The 22656-nt window shown below is 35.8% G+C and overlaps 1 protein-coding gene across 4 annotated transcripts in view; it reads right to left on the bottom strand.

Moving 5' to 3' along the window:
* Positions 1 to 22656, bottom strand: part of RanBPM (Ran-binding protein M) — a 136500-nt gene that overhangs the window by 24353 nt on the left and 89491 nt on the right. For 3 of the 4 annotated variants that reach the window (XM_089638888.1, XM_089638890.1, XM_089638891.1), the window contains exons 2-3: positions 8786 to 8950; positions 6916 to 7145 (exon numbers count right to left, since the gene is read on the bottom strand). In XM_089638888.1, the coding sequence (XP_089495014.1) occupies positions 6916 to 7145; positions 8786 to 8950 (395 nt within the window). The remainder of the gene's footprint in view (positions 1 to 6915; positions 7146 to 8785; positions 8951 to 22656) is intronic. The other variant, XM_089638889.1, reaches the window with a different exon arrangement.

The raw sequence follows: 22656 nt of genomic DNA, 5'->3' as shown, positions 1-22656 counted from the left end.
GAAAATAACTCTGTATCGAGGAGTAATATACTTACAACCTTGCTAATAAGCGTGTTTTAAATTTTACACATCTGATAAATTATATTCATAGTAAACGGTTGTATACCAGTTGTGTAAAATTTAAAAATGTTTATTAGTAAGGGCCTAAGAGTAATAATATAGAAGCAAAATAAATAAAAATTAGGTAAACGTATTCAAAAGAAAAATTATTACCAAAAGCACAGTGGGATATATTATGTGTTTTTCGAACAATAGAAATCTAATGCTGCGTATACATTTGAGAACCGAAGCATGAGTCGAGCCACGATTTATGGGAAAGGAATGCAGCAACCGTAAACGGCGCGAAACGCAGCTTGCAGTTGCTTTGTTCCATTCTCATAATCAGTGGATCGACTCTACTTCGGTTCGTACATGTATAACGGTCTACTGTCCAAATTGATTAAATTTTAGATTTAAAAACCAAATACAATAACGTGCACAAAAAGATTTAATATATAATCACATGCAAAGAGAAGCGAAAGTATCATACAAAAGCAGTATAATAATAACACAGACAACAGCCAAGTAAAAAATGATAATTTCAAAAATTTCAAAAATTACAAAAAATAAACCTTACCAATCAAAATGATTTACTCCGATACCTGCTTTTGGCTTCACTTGTCACTTATCTCACAGAATGACACACTTAACTTAGCAATCGGCCAAAGGAGGAACTAACAAACGAATTTACTATTTAAACTTGTAGATTTTTTGTTTCCACAATCAAAATTTACACTAGCAATGCCGCCGACTGCAAATTTATGTATGACAACTGTACTTTCTAAGATCTAGGCGAACCATAGAATATATTTGTTTAGTCAGATTGTTATTGTCGCAATTTGGAATAATATAAAAAAATGGCCGCCGCTTACCTTTGTAAATAATATATTCTTTGATTCAAACAATACTCAGTGGCTTTTGACAACGGGAAGGTGAAAAATTTTATCGCGAATATGGCTTTGATCATGACTATACATCAAATGGTATGATTTAACTCGAAATAATGCGTTTGACCATGACTGTACATGAAATAACATGATTTAACTCGAAATAATGTGTTTGACCATGACTGTACATGAAATAACATGATTTAACTCGAAATAATGTGTTTGACCATGACTGTACATGAAATAACATGATTTAACTCGAAATAATGTGTTTGACCATGACTGTACATGAAATAACATGATTTAACTCGAAATAATGTGTTTGACCATGACTGTACATGAAATAACATGATTTAACTCGAAATAATGTGTTTTAACATGAAATAACATTATTGTACCGGACAGCAGATGGATGTACCTAAATAATTAAGAAAATGAATATTTATCTGTTATCACACATTTTACGATGTCGAATCCTTTGAGGCTTATCTCGCACGAGGAGTCATCTTGATAAGATTTTAAATCACCGTACACGTGTCATATCACCATTTCAAGGATGAATTACTCGCACAATAAAACTGTGGGACCTTAGTAATTAATTCTCGGCGCTATGACGCGTTATAATATTTCTGTTTAGATATAAGAATAATTGCTCCACATTAACACTTGTAGAAACTGTTGAATTATAACCCAATAAATACGCTAACAGCTGGCCCAATCAGTCAGTTGTTCAACGACTTTCGTGAAGTTGTGATTCATTGCAAATCCTTCCCCAAGGTACCCCCAGAAACCGGCATTTTACAGTCGATGTCACTGGTGTAGGTGTCCAGTACAATCATTAACCCTAGATGGTTATAACTCGTCGAATAGACGACGCTCTCTTACTCTTTCTCTCATAACTTTATTGTGCTTGCTCAAATTGCGCTCTTTTTTACACAATCTTAGTTGCTGACGAGATCTTGCTGTGAGTGGATGTGCGTGGTGTAAATATTTTGCGAACATAGAGATTTACAGGTATGTACTCGTCGAACCGACGAGTTATAACTTTAGTGTGACTTTTTGAATTTGTATGGGCACTTATTTTTTAATTTAGTTTGTTTCCACTTTTTTATAAAAAATAAGTGTTATAATTTGTATAACATAAAAACTGTTTTTAAGCAGTTCTGATTAATTTCCGGTGAACATTTTGAATTTTAATTTATTTTAGAACTGCAATATGGGCAGCAAAAAAGTTCTCACGGAGAATAGAACATAGAACGCTTTTTATTGCATTGTGACGATGATTATCCCATTGATTCTGATATTTTCGGTCTTGAGGAAATCGATTTTAGCGACGACAACAATAACAGCATGAATCGCTGGTGATGCCATTTTTGGAAAAAAGGCTGGAAATACCCAACTTGCGGTCCACCCTAAAGCATAATATTCAGCAAATTTTACCCAGTCCACAATCAGAAATTGAAAATGTTGACGGGGAACCAAAGAAGCGCAAAATATGTCACTTCTGTCCATCAAGCAAGCGAAGAATGACAAAGTCTTTCTGCATGAAATGCGCCAAGAGTGTGTGCGGTGAGCACAAAGTTGAGCTTTGTGCCTCATGTGTTAAATGAGGTTTTTTACTATAGTTTTTTTTTATTTTTATATTCTTTTATATATTATATTCAAAGGCTGTGCATGAAATAAGTCACTTTACTTTAAGTTTTTTTTTATTCTGTATTTTAAAAAAGGTAGTTCCTTAAAAAAACTAACAAAGAGGCTGGAAACTAATGCAGAGATTAATGCGACAAAAAAAAATATTTTTGTACATTATTTTTTTTTTTTACTCTTTAATAAAAAACGTTACTAAAAATGATTTTGGTGTATTTTTGACTTGCATAGTTCGCATATAGGAATTTCTTAAAAACAAAGTTTGTCGATTCGACGAGTTATAACCTTAGTGTAGGGTAAAAATATAATAACCATCCAGGGTTAAACAACAAATAACTTTATTACTTAACATAATTTAAACGACGAAATGAATGAAAAGTTGGTGATAAGATCTATGCGAAATCATTTAAAACTTTGGAAAGCCGAGCTCTCGTGACCTCCATCGTGTGTCAATGTTAAATTTTCACACGCACCATCTTGCACACACGGTGATGACCTCCATCGCACCAACTGATTATATTTTAGTAATAACTTACTGGTTTTTGTAAATTGTACCTACAGTCTTACCAGATAATTTGTTTAAATATTTATAAAAAAAGTATATAATCTACCATAAGCAGTTTTCCCAGAATAGCTACTAGTAATCATAGAAATGCTTTTTCTCTCTCATGTCAAAAAACTATTTTAAAATATTACAAAAATATTCTCAAAGTTTTATTATGTTTTTCATAAAGCCGTATAGGTGTTTTCGAAATAAAATAAAGAAAACAAACTAGACAAACTGTCCGTTAGGCGGCCACGTTGCAGAATGACGAAGTAGTAACTTTGTTATTATTTTTAAATGGCTGCTCTTTACGAAAGGAAAAGCAAGAAGTCTATTCTCATTGTTTATCTTGAGGTACAATCAAATAAGCTACAAACACTTTTTATGATGCAAAATCCCATGAAAGGTAAGTATGTTTTGAATGTACCTATAGCCCAAGGCAGCATTCAATGGGAACAAATTTTTCATGGCTGATAGGCACTTCGGCTCAGAGTTAAAAGATTTGGTTAGGTTAGGTAGTATTTATGTAGGTATTATCTAGAATTATTTTGTAAACCAATGGACACCCTGAAAATATAACTATGTTTTGAATACAGGGTGTATCGGCACGTACCCGACAAACTTTATACCAGCTATTCGTTGGCATATTTGGAGTAAAAAATCTTATGTGCACTTTGCTGTCCGGTAACGTTTTTTTTTAATAAAAAATTTACTATTCATATTTTCACCACATGTCACCAATGTTTTATCCTTTGTCAAAGTTTGAAAACCCATTGGCAAAATTTTATTCGAATTCCGTTGAATAATGTACATGTGTACCTATATTGGCGCGCTTTCACAATCACAACGAAATGGCACGGCACCATTCGTCTCATTTTTAACTATTATTATTTAGTCTGTGCGAAAGAGCTAAGACGCTTTTCGACATACTTGCTTATAACAGCTGTTGAACACGAAAAGCAATGCCAATGACAGTGATATAGTGTGGAAATTTTTAATTGAAAAAAAAATGCTACCGGACAGCAGAGTGCACATAACATTTTTTACTCCAAATGTGCTAAGGAATAGCTGGTTAAAGTTTGTCGGGTTAGTGCCGATACACCCTGTATAACTATGAGTATTGGTTCATTCCCTTTTAGATTGAATAGCAATTACTGTAATAACAATACAAATTATACGACAGCCATATTATTAGCATCAGGTTAGTGTTGTTGCATAAGTGGCAAAGTTATGCAAATAGTATTTCCTAATTGAATGCGGCAAATTGAATCTGGGAGCAAATAATGGCACACAGTGTTATTGGAATGTTGCCCAACTTGCAAACATTAAGATATTGGAAATGTATCAATAATAGGGATGAATCAAATGGTTCCACGATAAACAAAAACAATGGCAAATCAAAACACTATTGAAATGAAGAAAAAAAAAAAAAGCACAATAACCTAGTTTTTTTTCCACTTCACTTTACAAAAATGTTTTGATCTGTCACAGTTCTGATTACTAAAAAACGTGGTATAAATATTAAATAGCGCGTAAGGTCAGAACAGTGAAAAACTTGACTTATTACGATGGCGTCTGTTTGGTTAAAACGGTCTTACCAGACTCGAGTTTGGCTTTACGGCACAAACGTTAAACAAGCGTGTAACAATCTAATTAGTGAGACGGTATCAAATAATCACTGATGATGATAAACACTCGAGCGATGGAGATTTCCAGGTGTTCAGTTTTCGATTAAGCCATTTTATTTAATAATGTCGAATATGCAAACATATGAGATTTTTAATGCGGGTTCAAAGACTATGAATCGACCTAGATTTCACTGTTTATCCCATAATTTTAGGTTTAAAATAAAATGAACACACTTCCAGCGGGAAGGTTATTTATTTATTTATTGGACAATTTGTATAGCGCCGCTTTTGTGAGATATCACCTCAGGGGCCAATAATTTTTGTGTAAACATTTTATATCAATCTCTTTGTAAGGGTCCCAACTATATGTACATGTATTTAAAAATCTGAGAAAGTCCTCCCCATCTTCTATATTCATGTATTTTTTGTGGAAGAATATTTTATCAAAAGGAGACCTTATTTATGCTGTAGAACATCCTTACAGTTATCGCACCGGAGATGCGGAAGTTTTTTGTTTTTTTTTTAATGATTTGAAATATATTTATTTTGTAATGTGATAAAATGTGTACATTTTTTCCAAATACAACATCACTAAATGACCCACCACTGACTTTAACTTCAGTTTATGGAGTAGTATTACAAAAGTAGGCATTAATTTCAAACAACTACAGGGTGTGGTGAGTACTATGTAAAAAGGGTTCCATGATAAATCAACACAATGACAATTCAGCACACTTTTAAAAAGTGATATAAAGTCATTAGAAACGATGAAAAAAAAATTTAAACCTAACCTACTTAACCCAGTTTATAAAGTTTTTGTTTCATCACTTTCCATGACTTTATATAACTTTTTAAAGATGTGATGAATTATCATTTTGACGATTTATCCGGTCACCGTAAAAAGATATAGCTGTTTCAAATAAAATCCATTTTCTCAAATGAGCCCCCTGTTTTCACCCGCTTAAAGTGTGTTAATTTGGGTAGCCATCGTTCGAGTCGATAATAAAGTTGTTTTCAATATTTTTTGTTGTTGTTGTTTTGTTTGTTCATGGAAAAACCTATTGAATATTGCAATGAAACTACTGACCGGAATACAATTACATCGTAATAAAAGAGAATGATAGATATCAAAACTGATGGCGAATTCAATGGTGAAGACTAAATCAAAAGACACAGATCAAGAATTGATTCAATAATGAACAATACATAAAATGGTAACGATGACGAAATTAAAAACAGACACTAAATTAAGTGACACGGATGAAGAATTCAATAAGAGACTTAAATGCCACCAGTGAAAAAATCAATAGAGAATTCAATAATGCACTCAAAATTAAATGACACCGACAACGAAATCAATAATAGACACCAATTAAGTGACACCGACGACGATCCAATGGATTATTTTCTTATTCATTACATAACTAAATTACAAGAGATGAATATGATAATGGTCACAAAATTAATTAGCACGATGAAAATGCAATGACAGACAATAAATTGAAGAGCACCAAACAAAAATTCTTCGATGGAAACTAAACTAAATGGCGCTAATGAAGAATTAAAAAAGGATACTAAATAAAATGGCACTAATGAAGAATTTAAAAAAGGATATTGAATTAAATGACACCAATGAAGAACTAATACTAAAAAGGATTCTGAATTAAACAAAACCGATGAAGAATTTAGTATTGGAAATTGAATGGCACTGTTGACTTGTGTTGCAGAAAAAAGTTAATCATTGACTTGAATTATTCGGTAACCAGATAAAACAGAACAGTAACAAAACCACATGATAAAATAACTAGTAATTCTGTGATGTTGATTACTCTGACTTGACAGCTCGCAATAGGCGATAACGCTCGGGCGATCTGGGGGAATATAAGGTATAATCAAACACGGCTACAGTCTTGAGAGGATTGACCGGACACGGATCACATAAACAAATTTACTGACAAGACGAAATGCAAAGTAGTCGAGTCAAAACAGAACCTCGCTTCAGTCAGTAAATAAATTAGGTAGGGATAGGTTTGTTTTAATTTCTTCAATGTTCTGTTTTGACGTGGAACCGAAATAATCAATGATGAATTTGCGCCGGAAGTCAAAAGCCACGAGACCCACCCATTGATTGATTGATTGGAGGGTGGAGGTCCTGCAACCGACGTCTTACCTTTCGCGCGTCTCTTTTGGACCTGCGTTGGACACTTACGGGCAAATCCCTGAAGGCGACGCCCAGGTGATGGCCGTTCTTGGTGTAGAAGCACGTGTTCTCAATGAGGTTCACTCCACAGCCGATGACATCGCCCGTCGTGAAGGTCGGCCCGTATGGCTGCCCAGTGCCGGAGGAGCAGAACGAGTGGCCGTCGTCACCGTGGTAGCCGTAAGAGTGCTTGTCCCACCCTGAAAGTGACACCCACCACAGAATATAAAATAACATCAAAAAATTAAGAAAAAAAAAAAGAAAAAAGAGTTAAAAAAGGAATGATTCTGCGTATCAGGCAGAATGGCAGTAAGATTGATTTACTTCCATTTTATAGTGAACAACTTTATCTAGGGAGTAGTGTTGAGTACCTCATACAAGATGCATTACAAATGTCCCATAAAAATACATAAAATGTCCCACCACCTCACAAAATATATTTGTCCCACAATGCACACTTCTCATTCATTTGAGGTGGGACACGTCAACACCTCATTTCAGTATTTGAGTACCTCATACAAACACATTCTGAAATCGTGTCCTACAAAATACTACTAGGAAGTGAATGGATTCAATAAGCTCAACCATAATTTAGTTAATGTCAACTTGTCATCTTCTGCTGATCGCAATTTGTTCAAAAGGTAAAACGTACATAGAATCGGCATTTAACAGGAACCTTTCAAATGTCACAAAACCAAAATGACGCTGAATGGCCATTTGATGACTTTTTCACATGTGAATTTCTGCCAAACAACTGGGCCTTGATTTTTGTCTATATACTTTTCCTAACTTTATGGCACAGAGTTTAAAAAAATCGGGTTATTGTATCTTTGAAAGGCATTGCTGATTGAATCAATTTACTTTTTGAAACTGCTCGATTTTTATGATTTCGACAGTAGGTATACATAATACAGGGTTTTCCAATAAGAGGTGTTATTTTGAATAGCCCGCTATTTCGGTGGATGTTCCTTTGAAGCTGTCATTTTTTTAAATTTGACAAGTAGAAACTACGCCATTAATAAAAATGGAACGATACAAGCTTCAACAACGCATTGAAATTATTAAAATTCACTTGAGTGAATCAAATGCAAATCATCTTGAGTGATGAGGCCCATTTCCACCTCGGTGGCTTCGTCAACAAGCAACATTGTCGCATCTGGGGCTCGGAAAACCCAAGAGTTATTGTTGAAAAGCCTCTCTAACCTCAACGTGTGACTGTTTGATGGGGTTTATGGTCCGGCGGAGTCATTGGACCTTACTTTTTCGAAAATGAGGCTGGAGCAACAGTTACGGTGAATGGATTGCGCTATCGAGAGATGATTTATGATTTTTTTTTGGCCGGAATTGGATTGTATTGATCTGGACAATGTTTACTTTCAACAAGACGGCGCTACGTGGCACACTAGCAACCAAATCATTGATCTTTTACGATTGAATATCAAAATAACACCTCTTATTGGAAAACCCTGTATTTAGTAAGTAAACATAATACAGATAAAATGAACACTGGACCACCCAATAAAGTACAGTAAATTTAAAATCTGCTGTTAGAACAATTAAGTACTCAGCCGACGGAATGTGATTGGTGATTTAGTGAGAGTGTCGACTAATCACCAATGATGTTGATAAAAATGGTGCTAGAACTCCTGGGCTAATTAGCGTAGACTCAAGTTAAAGGCACACAGAAGGAACTAGATAAATGATATACCAGTCCCAGCGAGATATGGTACGAGCCGTTGTTGTTCTAGTATATTTTGTCTTTTCAAGGCGTGTGAGAAGGAAAAAGACAAATGTCTATGACGTCCGTACGAGCTCTTGCTGGGACTAGTTTAATACTGACCCGGCAGCCTATTCATGTTGACCCCGTGCGCGCTGAGTCCGATGCCCATGTAGCCGTCACGGCCCTTGGACACGATGCGCACTTCGAAATAGTAGAGGCCGCAGGCGGGTGGGATGGGCTGCGTGGCGCGCACGCTCGCTGCATCCTTGTGAGTCTTGCCATGGCCTGGAAAAAATAACAAACATATTGTTACAAGAGATTTATAAGGTTCAACTAGCTTGGTTCTAAACTATTCCAGATATTGGAGAGATGGGTTTTTTTATGTCAATAATGCACAAACAATACAGAAACAATGGGACTTTAATCATAATGTAAAATCGATGCAAAGCTATCCGTAGAAAATATCAATAAAATCTTAATAAGCTATGAGGCATTCTTAACCTAGATTTGCTTAATAATAAACTGGGTTACTAGGGGATATCCAAGCCCCGGATGCGGGTGAATATGTAATGTAAGCAGAATTATTGATGGATGCATTTTCCTTGTCATGGCGATTTTGCCTTTGCAGTCAATTAAAATATGCAAGTCAAGGTGATGTCAAGCTTCTAATGGATTTCATGTACCTCTACTTAGTTGCGGAATTTATTTATTGTTCATTTTGTAAATGTGTGCTTTAATATTTCCCTCACAGTTGCTTTAATAACTAAGATTTAATTCAACGCATTGTATCCAGTGCTAGTTAGATGACTGGGAGTGAAAAAGCAACTAAACAAACTTTAGAAGCTGAAACAAACTTACAAGTGGCAACAGTCTCAAAAGTCGAAAAAATCTAAAAAGTCGAAACATCATCAAAAGTCGAAACAATCTAAAAAGTCGAAACATCATCAAAAGTCGAAACAATCTCAAAAGTCGAAACAACATCAAATGTAGAAAGAGCATCAAGAGTAGAAACAATCTCAAAAGTAGAAACAACCTCAAAAGTCGAAACAACATCAAAAGTCAAAACATCATCAAAAGTCGAAACAAAAACAAAAGTCGAAACAAACTCAAAAGTCGAAACAAACTCAAAAGTCGAGATACAACCTCAAAGCCGTAACAACATCAAACGTAGAAAGATCATCAATAGTAGAAACAATCTCAAAAGTCGAAACATCAAAAGTCGAAACATCAAAAGTCGAAACAACCTCAAAGTCGTAACAACATCAAACAGAAACAACCTCAAAAGAAGAAACAACCTCAAAAGAAGAAATAACCTCAAAAGTAGAAACAACATGAAAAGTCGAAGCAACCTTAAAGTCAAAACAACTTCACAAGTCAAAGCAACTTCAAAGCAGAAATAATTTCAAAATTCGAAACCACCTCAAAAGTCGAAAAAGCCTCACTAGCCGAAAAAAACTCGTTCACAAAAAAAACACAAGAATCTACAAAAAGTTTTGGATTAATCGAATAATTTGGGTAGGTACTAATAAACAAAGGCAAACAGAATCGAGATATTTTCCTTCTATATTGAATAATTGGTTTGAAATAAAATGATAACCATGATGCGGCACAATAGCTCGATATAGGCGATAATTACCATATTACAATAATAATAATGTATGTATTATCGGCGGCCATGATGCGCAGAGTCCGCACTCCACATTAGGGCGAGGGCGAGGGCGAGGGCGAGGGCGAGGGCGGGAAGGCATTCTCTCCGAGGCCACTCTAGCGGAAACTGATCTCGCATTGTTCATATTATTGCTATATTACTGTCCCAGCACTGCATCCGAGGCCATTACCTACTTACCCATACCCAGTACCCAGTACCCAGTAACCCACCAGTCACAATTCAATTCTATACTCACTGAACTGAAAAATTCTAGAAGTGTGATCTATACCGATTTGAAAGAATACTGATATCGCCAATTACACCAGACCTTTCTAAAATGAAATCGATTATCTGCTCAAGAAAGGATTTCGATATTTGAAAACTTATGATCAATTTCACCCCAAGTGAGACAAAATTGACCTTACTTCGAGCATGCCCACAATAAATTATTTATCTCGGTGTATATATATTTTTTTTATATTAACTCCACACAGGAGGCCCTGAAAAAAATAATTTCCCTCAGGGCCTATGTCATCTTTGGGGATGCTGTGTGGAGGGTCTTTTTGTGGAGAGGAAGGAGTGAACATGGGTTTTGAAGAGTATCGAGAATCGTAGAAGCGACCGGTTCTCATGTGACAAATGTCAACTGTGTACAAATGTTGGGCGCGCGTTTGGCGTGTATCCCGACTACGCACCGGTGCCGAAGGGATCAATGACGCTAGTTCCTCAGAGCATCTTCCATTGTAATACCGATAGAACAAGGACAGCATACCTACCTGACGCCTGTGCTCTAAAGATTGCAGTCCGTTTGTTAAGATTGGGGAATCTATCAAACGGACCGCCCGTTTTTGCACAGAGTCAAGGGTTTTTTTCATTTTTTTTTTTTTTTTTTACAGTAATACCGCACAAGAGTCCCAACTGCTCCCGTCTGGAGCCAGTGAGACTATGGCATCCCCAATTGGGGTATGTTGTGAGGCTGAGGGTATTGGGGGGGAGGGAGATGGGGAAGAGGAAGGTGGGGAAGTACCTGGCTATTCAGATCTGGTCACCAAACACGGCTAAAGCCATTTCAAGCAACGTTTCAATTCTGAATGGTGGTCTTACACCAGGGCGATACTGAGAGTATCTTCCACTCTGGAACGTGCCGCAAATATACTATATATTATTTTTAATTAATTAATTGTGAAATAACACAAATTAATCAAATAAAATTTATTTGCGCACGCCGGGTTCGAACCCGCGACCTTCGGATCTGTAGTCAAAAGCGTATACCACTAGACCACGCCGATACTACAAAGCTCAAACGTTGAAATTATGTTAAGAACTGAAAATATTCTCAATTTTATTGACCTGTTTGGGGCCCAGGAGTCGAAAGGTTTAAAGTAAATCTGGATAAAAGAAGTCATCATTATTTTGTATAACTGTAAAAAATATTCCGATTGAAAAAAAAACTGTATGTCAACTGTTTTCATGCAAGGAAAATAATAATTTAGTTTACGACCCCTGTTCGTTCGATGGCATTCATTGTTTTATTGTTATTTGTAATTGAGGCGCCAGGAGAAGCCAAAGAAGGGCGCCACACGAATCTAGAAGACGTCACAGAACAGATTTATAACCGAAACGTCCGAAACTGTCCAAGAAAGTTGTTCTACTGATAAAATGTTACGAAGAACGAAAATACGCATCATACTAAAAAGGTATATATTATTCACTAATGGGTTTTGTAAATGTCAACTTCAATCTGCTTTGAAGAAAAAATATTGTAATTAGGTTCATAAACCCAATGAAATCAATATATATTATAAAAGTGTATAGTGTGCGTACCGCTAAAACTCAGAAACGAATAACTGTACGATCAAGAGAGTTATATGGTGTGGTAGCTCTCTATCCACCATCCATAAAGAAGGTTCCCGTTTTTACCTGAAGGGCGTGCTTTTGAAGATATAAGGGCTGGATGTTTCCCAATCCAGAAATTTCTAGAACAGTCCAGAACATTCAAGAGTATTCGAGAGCATTCCATAACATCCCGGAACATTCTGAAATGTCTCGAACGTTCTGGAACATCCCAGATCATGATGAACTAAAAATGGGATTACAGGCTGTTTCCTGATAAACTTTTAGTAAATTGGTAATCGTGACAATACATTGGTATCTCTAAATCAGTGATACTCAACCTTTTTCTTCTGCGGGCCAAATTCATATGTTTGTAAAGCTACGCGGGCCGCAACACTATACTGGTCAGTGTTGCCAACGGTGTGAGCTTGATTCCCCCTTTTATTATTCGAAATCCATGGGGGGGGGGGGTTGTTAGAGAATAATAATTCCCCACACAAAAATTCAAAATGAGTGCTCCCCACAAAATGTTTGAAATCCATGGGGGGGGGGGTTGTTACAGAACTTCGCTGAAAAAAAATTCTGCACAGCCAAAAACATCATATGTAATTCCCAACAACAATTTTTCGAAATCCATGGGGGGGGGGGGGTAGCTACGGAATTCCATTTTCGAAAATTTCCGGCCGCGAAAAATATTATATCATATTATATTATAGCCTTCGTTGGTAGTAACACTGGTAACCATTTAACTTTAGAACTGTCAAAATTTTATGTGTTGCCACGGGCAAAATTATTTTCGCGCATATTTGTCTGTCAAATTTTTGTTTTTTAGAGATAGATCTAGCGTGTGCAGTTATGGTGTGCAGTAGCAACACTCTTATAGAATATTATATTATATAGATAGTATATTATACTTATACTATCCTCTTCGAGTTTCAATGTCTGTACGTCAAAGACGCAATTAATCTCAAATTAACGTGATATAGAATGCCAGATTTTGTAAATCATGTTCCTGATATTAAATGTATGGAGGGCCGCACAAAATAGCTCGGCGGGCCGCATGCGGCCCGCGGGCCGCAGGTTGAGTATGACTGCAGTCTAAATAGTATAAAACAAAGTCATTGTCCGAATCCGTCTGTTTGTGCGTTTAGTTCTTCTAAACCATGCAACAGAGTTTGATAGGGTTTTCACTATCAAATCACTATCATTTAAGAGAATTTGGATATTATATTTAAAGAAAGTAGAGAAAATCGAGTAACGCCGGGTACACGGCAGCTAGTATAAAATAAAAAATATTAATTATTAAAAACACTATTTTGATGGATGTAAATTTAATGTACGCTGGAATAAAAATTTGTCGAATATTAATTTAAAATATTAACAAAAAAACGCCTTTTTTAGAGTGTGATATTTTAAAATTTATATTACATTTTATTTATATTTAATTTATACTTAATTTTATTTACACATTTGGTTGGCAATTTTTTTTTGTTAATAATTTTATTAACTCACAAAAAATTGTCAAATTTGCCTCTAAAGACATGAATAATTTAATTCTTTAATGGCCTGTATTTTCTAATTTAAAACACAAATAAATAAAGCAGAACTTATCCTTACTAGATTTTTTCTATACTTTTTGATTAAAATAAATATTATTTAGTTTGTTTGTATTTTGGCCTAAAATTCAAAATTAAAATCGAAGATGTTACTCTTAATACTTAGTACCTACACACCACGCGACGCCGCGATCATAAAAATAATACGTTCATTTGTGATATTGTTAAAGCATCACCTCAAGGACGTTACACAAAAAAAAAGCTAATTACAACGTATTTTTCAAACTACGACATATCTATGAAAAGGGATAGGTAATAACTAAATGATTGCGCCAGCTAGCTAAGAATGCAAACGTCAAAACAACGGCCTCGTGAGCAGCAGAGAAAGCTGCAGGCATGTATTATCTCCAGCACATTGCATCCGCATCTACAGAACCACGTCCCTGGACGCGGGCCAAATAACCAACGCATGTGAGCCTATTTTAGCCAAGGGTTATTCATACCCAACATTATTATTATGGGGTCTAAACGACACAACTCGGAGAACGCGTCGACAAACAAATCGTTCCTGTTATGTATCTACCCATATTGCCATTAATAGCACTTTAATAAGATTACATTATTACACTATTTCCGATGTATATCAATGCATATGTACACAATACAATGTCAACATTATATTGTAATAATCTAATATTTCAGTCAACTTGTTATAACTGATAAAACTATCTTTAATTGTTGACAACTATTTGTATAATTATTTGGCGGCTGACCTTAGCCCAACTGTTATTGATTTACCTTATAGACATTGATGGTTGTAGCACATATTTAAGCACTGCAAGTCTCCTATGAGAGCAGATTCTATTAGTATATACAGTAACAGTTAATATTATCAGTTGCAGTAACGTTACGCTCCTGGTGTAGACATTACTCTGTAAAACCAAAATAAATGAAGAACAAGTGAATAATAGTGTTTCATTTGAAAGAATCCATAACATTCCAGTCAAAATACCTCAGCTAAAACGTTTGAGGTGTCCGTGAATTTTCGTTTCCATAAATTCCCTGATGAGTGTCGCCTTCAGAAGGACCTCGGCGATATCTTTCTGAATTGTCCAATCAACAACTGTGTCTCTCCGTTATTTCGTTATCTATATCAACTTGGCCACGTGCCATTAGAGTGCAGGTTTTAATATCATCTCGGAACATTCTAAACCAATTTCTTTTCTCTTCATATTCAAGGTTCAAGAAGAACCTCTACCACATATTCAATGTGTCAAACATAATAGTACCTACATGGACAAGGAACACGTGAATAAAGCACTATGAATCAATATGTGAGGAAAAAATCTACATTAGGAAAATAATGTTTCCTGAATTGTGCGTAACGACTGACAAAAATCACCTTCCCGAATTGTCAAATGAACCCCCAAAGGCTTTTGACATTTTGCAAAAATTTTCACATAATAGAAATGTCAGAATGCAGATGGCGCGGAAAATATTTTCACATTATATTCGATTTCAGATAAATTCGCTGTTTTTGAACTTATTTCAAAATAAAATACAGTTCTTGAAAGCAGATGAAAGACTCTTTCAGATGTTAATAATAAATCTGAAAGATAAATCGACGAATGCAATTCAAAAAGTTGAACGCAAACAAAGATAAAGGTATTTACAGCGACTTTTAAAGTGTTATCGTGTAATAATTAATTACTACTTAACACGAAACTAAAAAACATGAATAATTAGATAACGGTACAAGTATTATAAAACTTGTTGTTACTTAACTTTTTTCGTTTAACATAAAAATACTTTATAAAAATTTGCAAACCTTTTCAAATGCTAAATGTTGTTTATATTATTTTTTTATATTTTTTTCGGGGGCGTTTACGGTAATTTTTTAATGCATACTGAGAGCGAGGTATTCCCTCTTTCTAAAACTGTTTAAATCATATTTCTCGCCGTAATACAAAATGAGATAGCATCCATAGACATATGAATATTAGTAGACCTGCCGTAAGTGATTAAAAGCGTATTATCCCCACTCCCCATACCGGTTCCATTGGAGCCGGCTGTGCTCGCGTATGGCCTCAAGTGAAATTTGAAAACGTGACGTCATCATTCTTGTGCGAACTATGGTCGAGGCATCATCGGTTCATTTTACGAAATAACACGGCAAAATGTTGACTTGTACTATGAAAACTTGTAAAAATAGATGTGAAAAAGAGAATAAACCCAATTGTCGTATTACATTTCATATATAAGCATTATTTTACTTTATTTTAAGCATATTCACATCGTATAATATGAATCAGTTGTTACTATAACATCGAGAAACGTCTGGACGCGAAACACAAAGCTGGTTGGTTGCTGGGAAGTAAATTATGAACATTTATAAAAGTGTCTTAACTAAATACTTAAACGAAATATTCGACTCTGAAAATAGAACCGAATTTTTTTGCCGAATTTGGACTTCGCAAATTTGTTCATAACGTGGCGAGTAATTTGCGCTCCCATGTAAAAATGTCTATTCATTCAAAAGCAGATTTTACTTTTAAGAAGTAAATGGTGATATTATAATGCGAGATGCCTATTTACTGTCAGATTGATTTATTGACGAATCACAGTCAGCTTCACTCCCTTCGTTCTTCAACAGTTGATTTTACCCCTCGCCACTATCTTCTCGTCTATTAATTCCTATGTCTGTGGATAGCATCACTTTTATGAGACCGTGTCAGGCTGGGAATATATACCTCCCAAAAAGACTACGGCTGTTTGTTGTCTGGGAAGAATATTTCCCAAAATTTCCCAAGGGGTTGAGACTGCTCAGAGCATACTTGTTTTCTAATTAATCTTTACCTTTCATCACTTTAATGAAGTACGTCAATCGTAGGTATCTTCCTGAATTATTGCCCGATTGACAGCTACGTATGTCCCCTTTCATATATCTGAACTCGTTCCCATGCCTGGGTACTAGCATGCAGTTTCTGTTGACATCTCAAAACATGCCGATCTCCAACTAACTCCAGATTCCTCCATCTTGACGAAGTTGTCACGCACAAATCAACGAGTGACAAAGTCCTCAAATATTTTTTAAGGTTGAAAGGTTCCCATTAAATGCCGACTCTAAGAACGGATTGTTTCGCAGAATTTGAACAATTCATCAAATTTCAAAGTCGAAGTTCTACGCAGGTTCTATTCAAGTTCTTTTATTATATCATTATTGGCCAGTTGTTTCGCAAAACTGAAATTATAAAAGAACTTGAATAGAACCTTCACAGAACTTGAAAATCAACTCTGAAATTTGATGAATTGTTAAAATTCTATCAAACAACCCGTCCTAAGTCAGTTTTAGCTTTTGAACAAATTGTGATCAGCAGAAGAGGATAACTATCGTGTTAAGCTCTTCAGCTTATTACAATTTGATAGAAAGCTGAAACGCACCTAGAAAAGGCGTTTCACGGGGACCTTTCAAATTAAAAAAAAAAAAAAAACAAACTGGCGCTGAATGTCCATTTGATGACAATGTTACATTTGAATTTCTGCAGTACAACTGGGCCTAATTGTTTCACATCACTTAATATTATATATTTCCTTCGAGCAATCAAATCGAGCGTGAGAATAAAATATAAATAAAGCGAAACGCTATACAATAATACAAAAATATTATACATTTGCACGTGTCAAGGCATTATAAGCGTGCCAAGTTCGTTCAAATTATATTGCCGCAGTGCTACAATGTGGTCGGCCCCACAGCTCCACACACATCGGCCAGCTTTGAGTTGGACCAAACTCTGTGATGGTTGCGTACGTTTATAGGAATAATCATCCTACGGTGTCGGGAAACTCGTACTACTGGTGAATCTACATCACATTAGGAGTCGCTTTGTCGTAGAAGCTTAATGCCAAATCACTATTTTGATGTATCTTTATGATATCTTTGTAACGAATTGGTGTACATTATGAATTCCAAAAAATATGCTTTAGATAAATTGAAGGTTTTCCTATCGTTTCGCTTGAGTAGAATACAAATAAAAAATATAAATGTAAACTGCTAAAAAAAATATTTTTTTAATAGAAATGTATGGACGCATAACGGAAAAAACTTTTTTTTTAAATGCAGTATTATAGCTAAGATTATCTGTGACAATTTCACTTGATTAATTTTTTTGCATTCTTATAAGAATTTTATAAAATTATTTACAAAATAAATAAAAATCAGTTTTGTGCTTGAAATCGAACGTTTCAAGACTCCGTTTGTCGATTGATTTTAATGCCTATTACCTACAATATAAGGTATACCAAGAATTTACATATTTTTGGCTTGCAGCTTCCTCTTAAATCGAGTCTGAAGTTGGAATTTTTATAGCAAATTTGAAAAAAATATGTACATAGAGGGGATTATTATTGGCTGTTTAATGTTGGCCTCAGCACGGGCAAGCCACCATTACTAAATTGTAATAAGAAATGTAAAATATTGTACCTAAATAAAAAAATAAAAAAAATGTTTTTTTAATGCATGGAAGCGTAGATTAGACTTCAGACATCCGATCGAACTGATATACTCGGCAGATATACTAGTTGTCGATGACAATGCATTCTTATATACATACAATTAAATAAATGTCCGTCCCGATAAACTCTATCTGCATTTGGCGAGGTTGGTAGTTTTATAGACCCCAGTTCCTGAGCAGGAAACTTTAATCCTTAGTCAAACCAAAAAAAAGTTTAAAAAGAAATTTTAAAAATGTATTGTGTTGGTTTTTTAAACCCCAAGACGCCGAATTTTTTAAAATATTTTTATTTTAATAATAAATCTATATGTTCGGGTAATTAGTATTAGTGTTATTGGGTTGTCTATGTGATGTAGATTCAGCATTTTCCCGCTGTACCACGAGTTTCCGGACACCGTGTATACGGTAAATCCTCGGAGCAAGTAGATGAGTTTGTGCACTTAGGAAGTTTACGGCACTTTATGTGATTAGGACGAAAGGGCTGATAAGTACATTGGCAGAAGGGTAAAGGCAGGAAATCCAATTAACGGAAGACTCAGTACAACAGTAGTCATCAGACGAGACAAGTTCTAATTACTCGAATCGTGAACGAGGAGATACGAGAATAATATTTAAAAAAAACTACAAAAAATAAAAAAAAACAATGGGGCAATTCAACTATAAATATCTTTAAGTAAAAAAATTAATTCAATTCCAGAAAACATCCGAAATATAAATAACAAAAACACACTGAAAATATAAACTGAATACTTTGGCATATTACAGAAAAAAATAACGAACAAAATGACACGTCCCCCATACACACAAGCCTAGCTTTATTATGGTGGTACATCTAGTGTTTAAAATTAAGTGAAATAATTACTTGCAGCGCACCGTTTTTACGCTTGCCACTACACCATCTCTTTTCCCCGTAAAGCGCCATCCTGCTCACCCAAACCTAGGCGAACTAGGTGTTATATACTATATTTTCTGTAAATTATGTAACATTGTTTTTTGTTAATAAATATTTAAAAAAATGGAAGGCCGATATAAGCTTAAGGTGACACAAGACTCTAATAACGGGGGTTTGCACAAGGCTCACATTTTAATTAGTTCCAAAGAATTCGTAACTATATTATGTTTTTTACTTAGACCAATACCCACGGATGTAAATTATTTATATTTTAGATTTATAAAAACAGTACCTTAAAATTAAAATACTTAACGTAAAACGATTTGAATTTTTTATAAAACGTTTTTAAAGTATAAAATTAGCGGTAAGCACCGGATTTCTTCTTTCTAGACGGTGAATTTGTAACTTCCGGAGGGGTTCAATTAGAAACATTAGAGATTTTAGTAATACCTTTATAAGAATGAATTAAAATAAATCCCGCGTAAAGATCAGAGCAAATTCGACTGTAGATCCGCCCAAAACTCCGGGCCGCGTGCCGAATATTGTGTGCACACCTTCTTCACATAAGTCGTGTTTGCTAGGGCAAATTCGACCGTAGGTCCGTCCAATACTCCAGGGCCGTGCATCGTATATTTTTTTAAACGCCTTCTTCACTTACGTCGTTAATATACCAGCTTTGTTTTAGGATAGGTATTGTATAGTCTTAATGGACAGCATTAAGAAAGGGACTCTCCGAGCGAATGAACGGAGAAAGGAACGACAGGAAATTAAATTATTTTTATGAATGACTCACCTCCGGGAGAGGGGTGGGAAAAGATAACTCATGATTGACAGCAATAAAGTTCATTTTACGAGTAATTACGTAATTTTATAGTGTAGATACTAAAAGCCATTATACTAGTAAGACGGATTTAGTTTGATCAAATGTGTTTTTAGGTGCCGTAAATCCTGAATCCGACTACAGCATTTATTTAATTTAAAGAAGAGAAAAAAATAAAGTTTACACCCTAGGAAATATAATTTATAAAATGAACATTCTTTCCACTACAGTTTTTGAAAATGGAGCCTAAATATTACGTTTATCCGAGGTGAAAATAGAATTCGGTTCGTCCCACTGTCAGTCGAGCACCCTACCCACCATATCAAATATCAACCATCGCTAATTTCTATCTACCTGTAACGGTGAGCCAAATTCGGAGAGAAATTATTATAATGCGAACCGAAGCAAATTATAGTATATTTCATCACGTACATTAAATTTACATGTTAATGTTCGAGAAGCAAACTTTTGTTTACAAAACAACACGAACACGTGAAACATCTGACAAGCAGTGGCGGTCGGTGACTTCTTGTATAAAGGATGCATAAGTATGCAAATCTTTATAGACCAGCTTACGAATATGAACAAGATGCAATTACTGACAAAAATTAAACATCATATTAGCTCATAATCCGTTACGCCCTACAACATAAATTACAGATCCAAAATTAAATTCATTAAGGGGGGGCTAATGTTTTAAAATTATTTTTTTTGCATTTTTTTAATAAATGCTTAATATGTTAAGAATATTGTGTTCAAATTTCAAGTTGATTGGAGCAAAATTGACGAAGTTACGAGTATTTTTATACCTGTCGGATTTTAATCCCTACCCGACAATACGTATAAGCCGAGCAGAGCAGGAAGCTGAGAAACAAACTAAAGAGGCAGGATTCGTCGTAGACAGGAGCAAAAAGGTGCTTTAGACATCATGGATGATAGCAACATCCTTTATGGACCTGGCATTGATGATGCAGTGTGAGGTAAGCCGATAAAATTTGCTTATAAACGTTTAATACCAGATTTTTTAGTGTTCAAAACTTTATAGCGTTTTTCCCACAACTCACGTTTTCAAAGTCGGTGCCCCTCATAACTTCAAAACTACTGAACCGATCCTTTTGAAATTTTGAAAACTATTTTTGTACATAATTTACGAGGTAACGCTGGAGAGTTTTTTTCAAATTTGTTAATAATTATTATTTTACAATAACAAATTAGCCGATTTTTTTCACTAAAAATAGCGTTTTTCCCTTCAAAGTGTTCCAAAAAAGTTAAAAATTAAAATTTCGAAAAACCCTCCCAGCGTTACCTGGGAAAAACTATTATCTAACGAATGAACTTTGATTTTTTTATTTCAGATGACCCAGCACCGAGTTATGAGGGGCACCGCCATTCTACTTTTTTTTGAGACACGTCCGAATAATTGCTGCCTGTATCAGACGTAATCGTGTGACACACAAGACTGTAAGGGGGCCGGTGATCCCAATCTGTGGAGGCGTGAGATGTTGTCCTTCAGTGGAGGGGTAGAACGGGGCCGTCTCTGAAGCCGCTGTAGAGCTGGTCCGATTTCTTGTCGCTTGTTCTTGAGCTGATTCCGGGTCTGGTCCAAAGGGGTAGGCAAGTCCGTGGTCCAGGGTGAGGCGGGGGTCAGAGTGAAAGAAGGCGAGCAGAGGCAGAAGTCGGAGCGAGGTAGAGGGCAGAGCAGAGAGAGAGGTGTAGAGCTGGTGAGTGTTACTGGCGATCTGACGTTTTGAGGGCCTGTTGCCCGTTTTATAGCCGCCAGCGGGCGCACGACGCGCACACGGGCTCACTTTCTCTTTGATTCCTGGAATCCGTGAGCCGTGTTTGCGACGCTATCGCGGCGCCCCGCCGCTCGGCCGGTAGTTTCGGGCCGTGGCCGAACGTGACCACGGCCTTCCTTTGTTTGGGAACGATCCTCAGAACCGTGCCCGTGGGACGTAATGACGGCGTACCACCGGTCATTTGTGACGCTATGACGGCGCATGGCGCACGGCACGGCTTCCCACTACGTTTTGGCACGGTTCTAACAATCGTGCCCGAATTAAAACATGTTTATGATTTTACCAGCTCTCACACTACTTCTCTGCCCGTATACCTCTAGCCAAGCTCCGACGTTTCATTTATTGTATTGACATTACATATTGACATTAAATATACATTTTTACATAATTTTTCATACATTTACAGGCAGTTTATTCAATTTAAGGACAGGCAAAGTTAAGGTAAATAGCAGATTTTAATATGGGGCGACGTCGGCTGATATTGGAGCAGTACGTCCGTTACACTGCCATTGCCGTGTTTTTTAATATTTCTCCGTGAAAATTTTATACAACATTCTTAAAATGTCATACTTTACTGTCCTATTAGATTTAATAAAGAAATTTTAACTGTGTTGTCACAAAAAATTCACAAAAAAATTCCTTTTTTCGTACGAATTAACCCTAGCCCCCCCTTAAATATGTAATCGAAAGATATTCAATTTTTCAATCGGTTTCAGTTATTCAAGCCAAACTGTCAAAAATGGTAAAGAGAACAAATCTCTATGCTATGCTATTCTGTGCATTATGCCTAAAAGCAATAATTTCTTTTTTTGCTTTGGAGGCTCTTCTCTCGGTCAAGGCAGACGAGACTGAATGCGTATGCCGAATATCAAACTCTTACCAGCTTCGTGGATACGGAATGAAACAGAGAATCCACTCCACATTGTTGCTGG

The sequence above is a fragment of the Hesperophylax consimilis genome, chromosome 13, assembly GCF_061612785.1.
Source record: "Hesperophylax consimilis isolate HC1 chromosome 13, BYU_Hcon_1.0, whole genome shotgun sequence".
In the NCBI taxonomy this organism is placed as follows: domain Eukaryota; kingdom Metazoa; phylum Arthropoda; class Insecta; order Trichoptera; family Limnephilidae; genus Hesperophylax; species Hesperophylax consimilis.
This window is presented reverse-complemented; position numbering and strand designations above follow the sequence as displayed.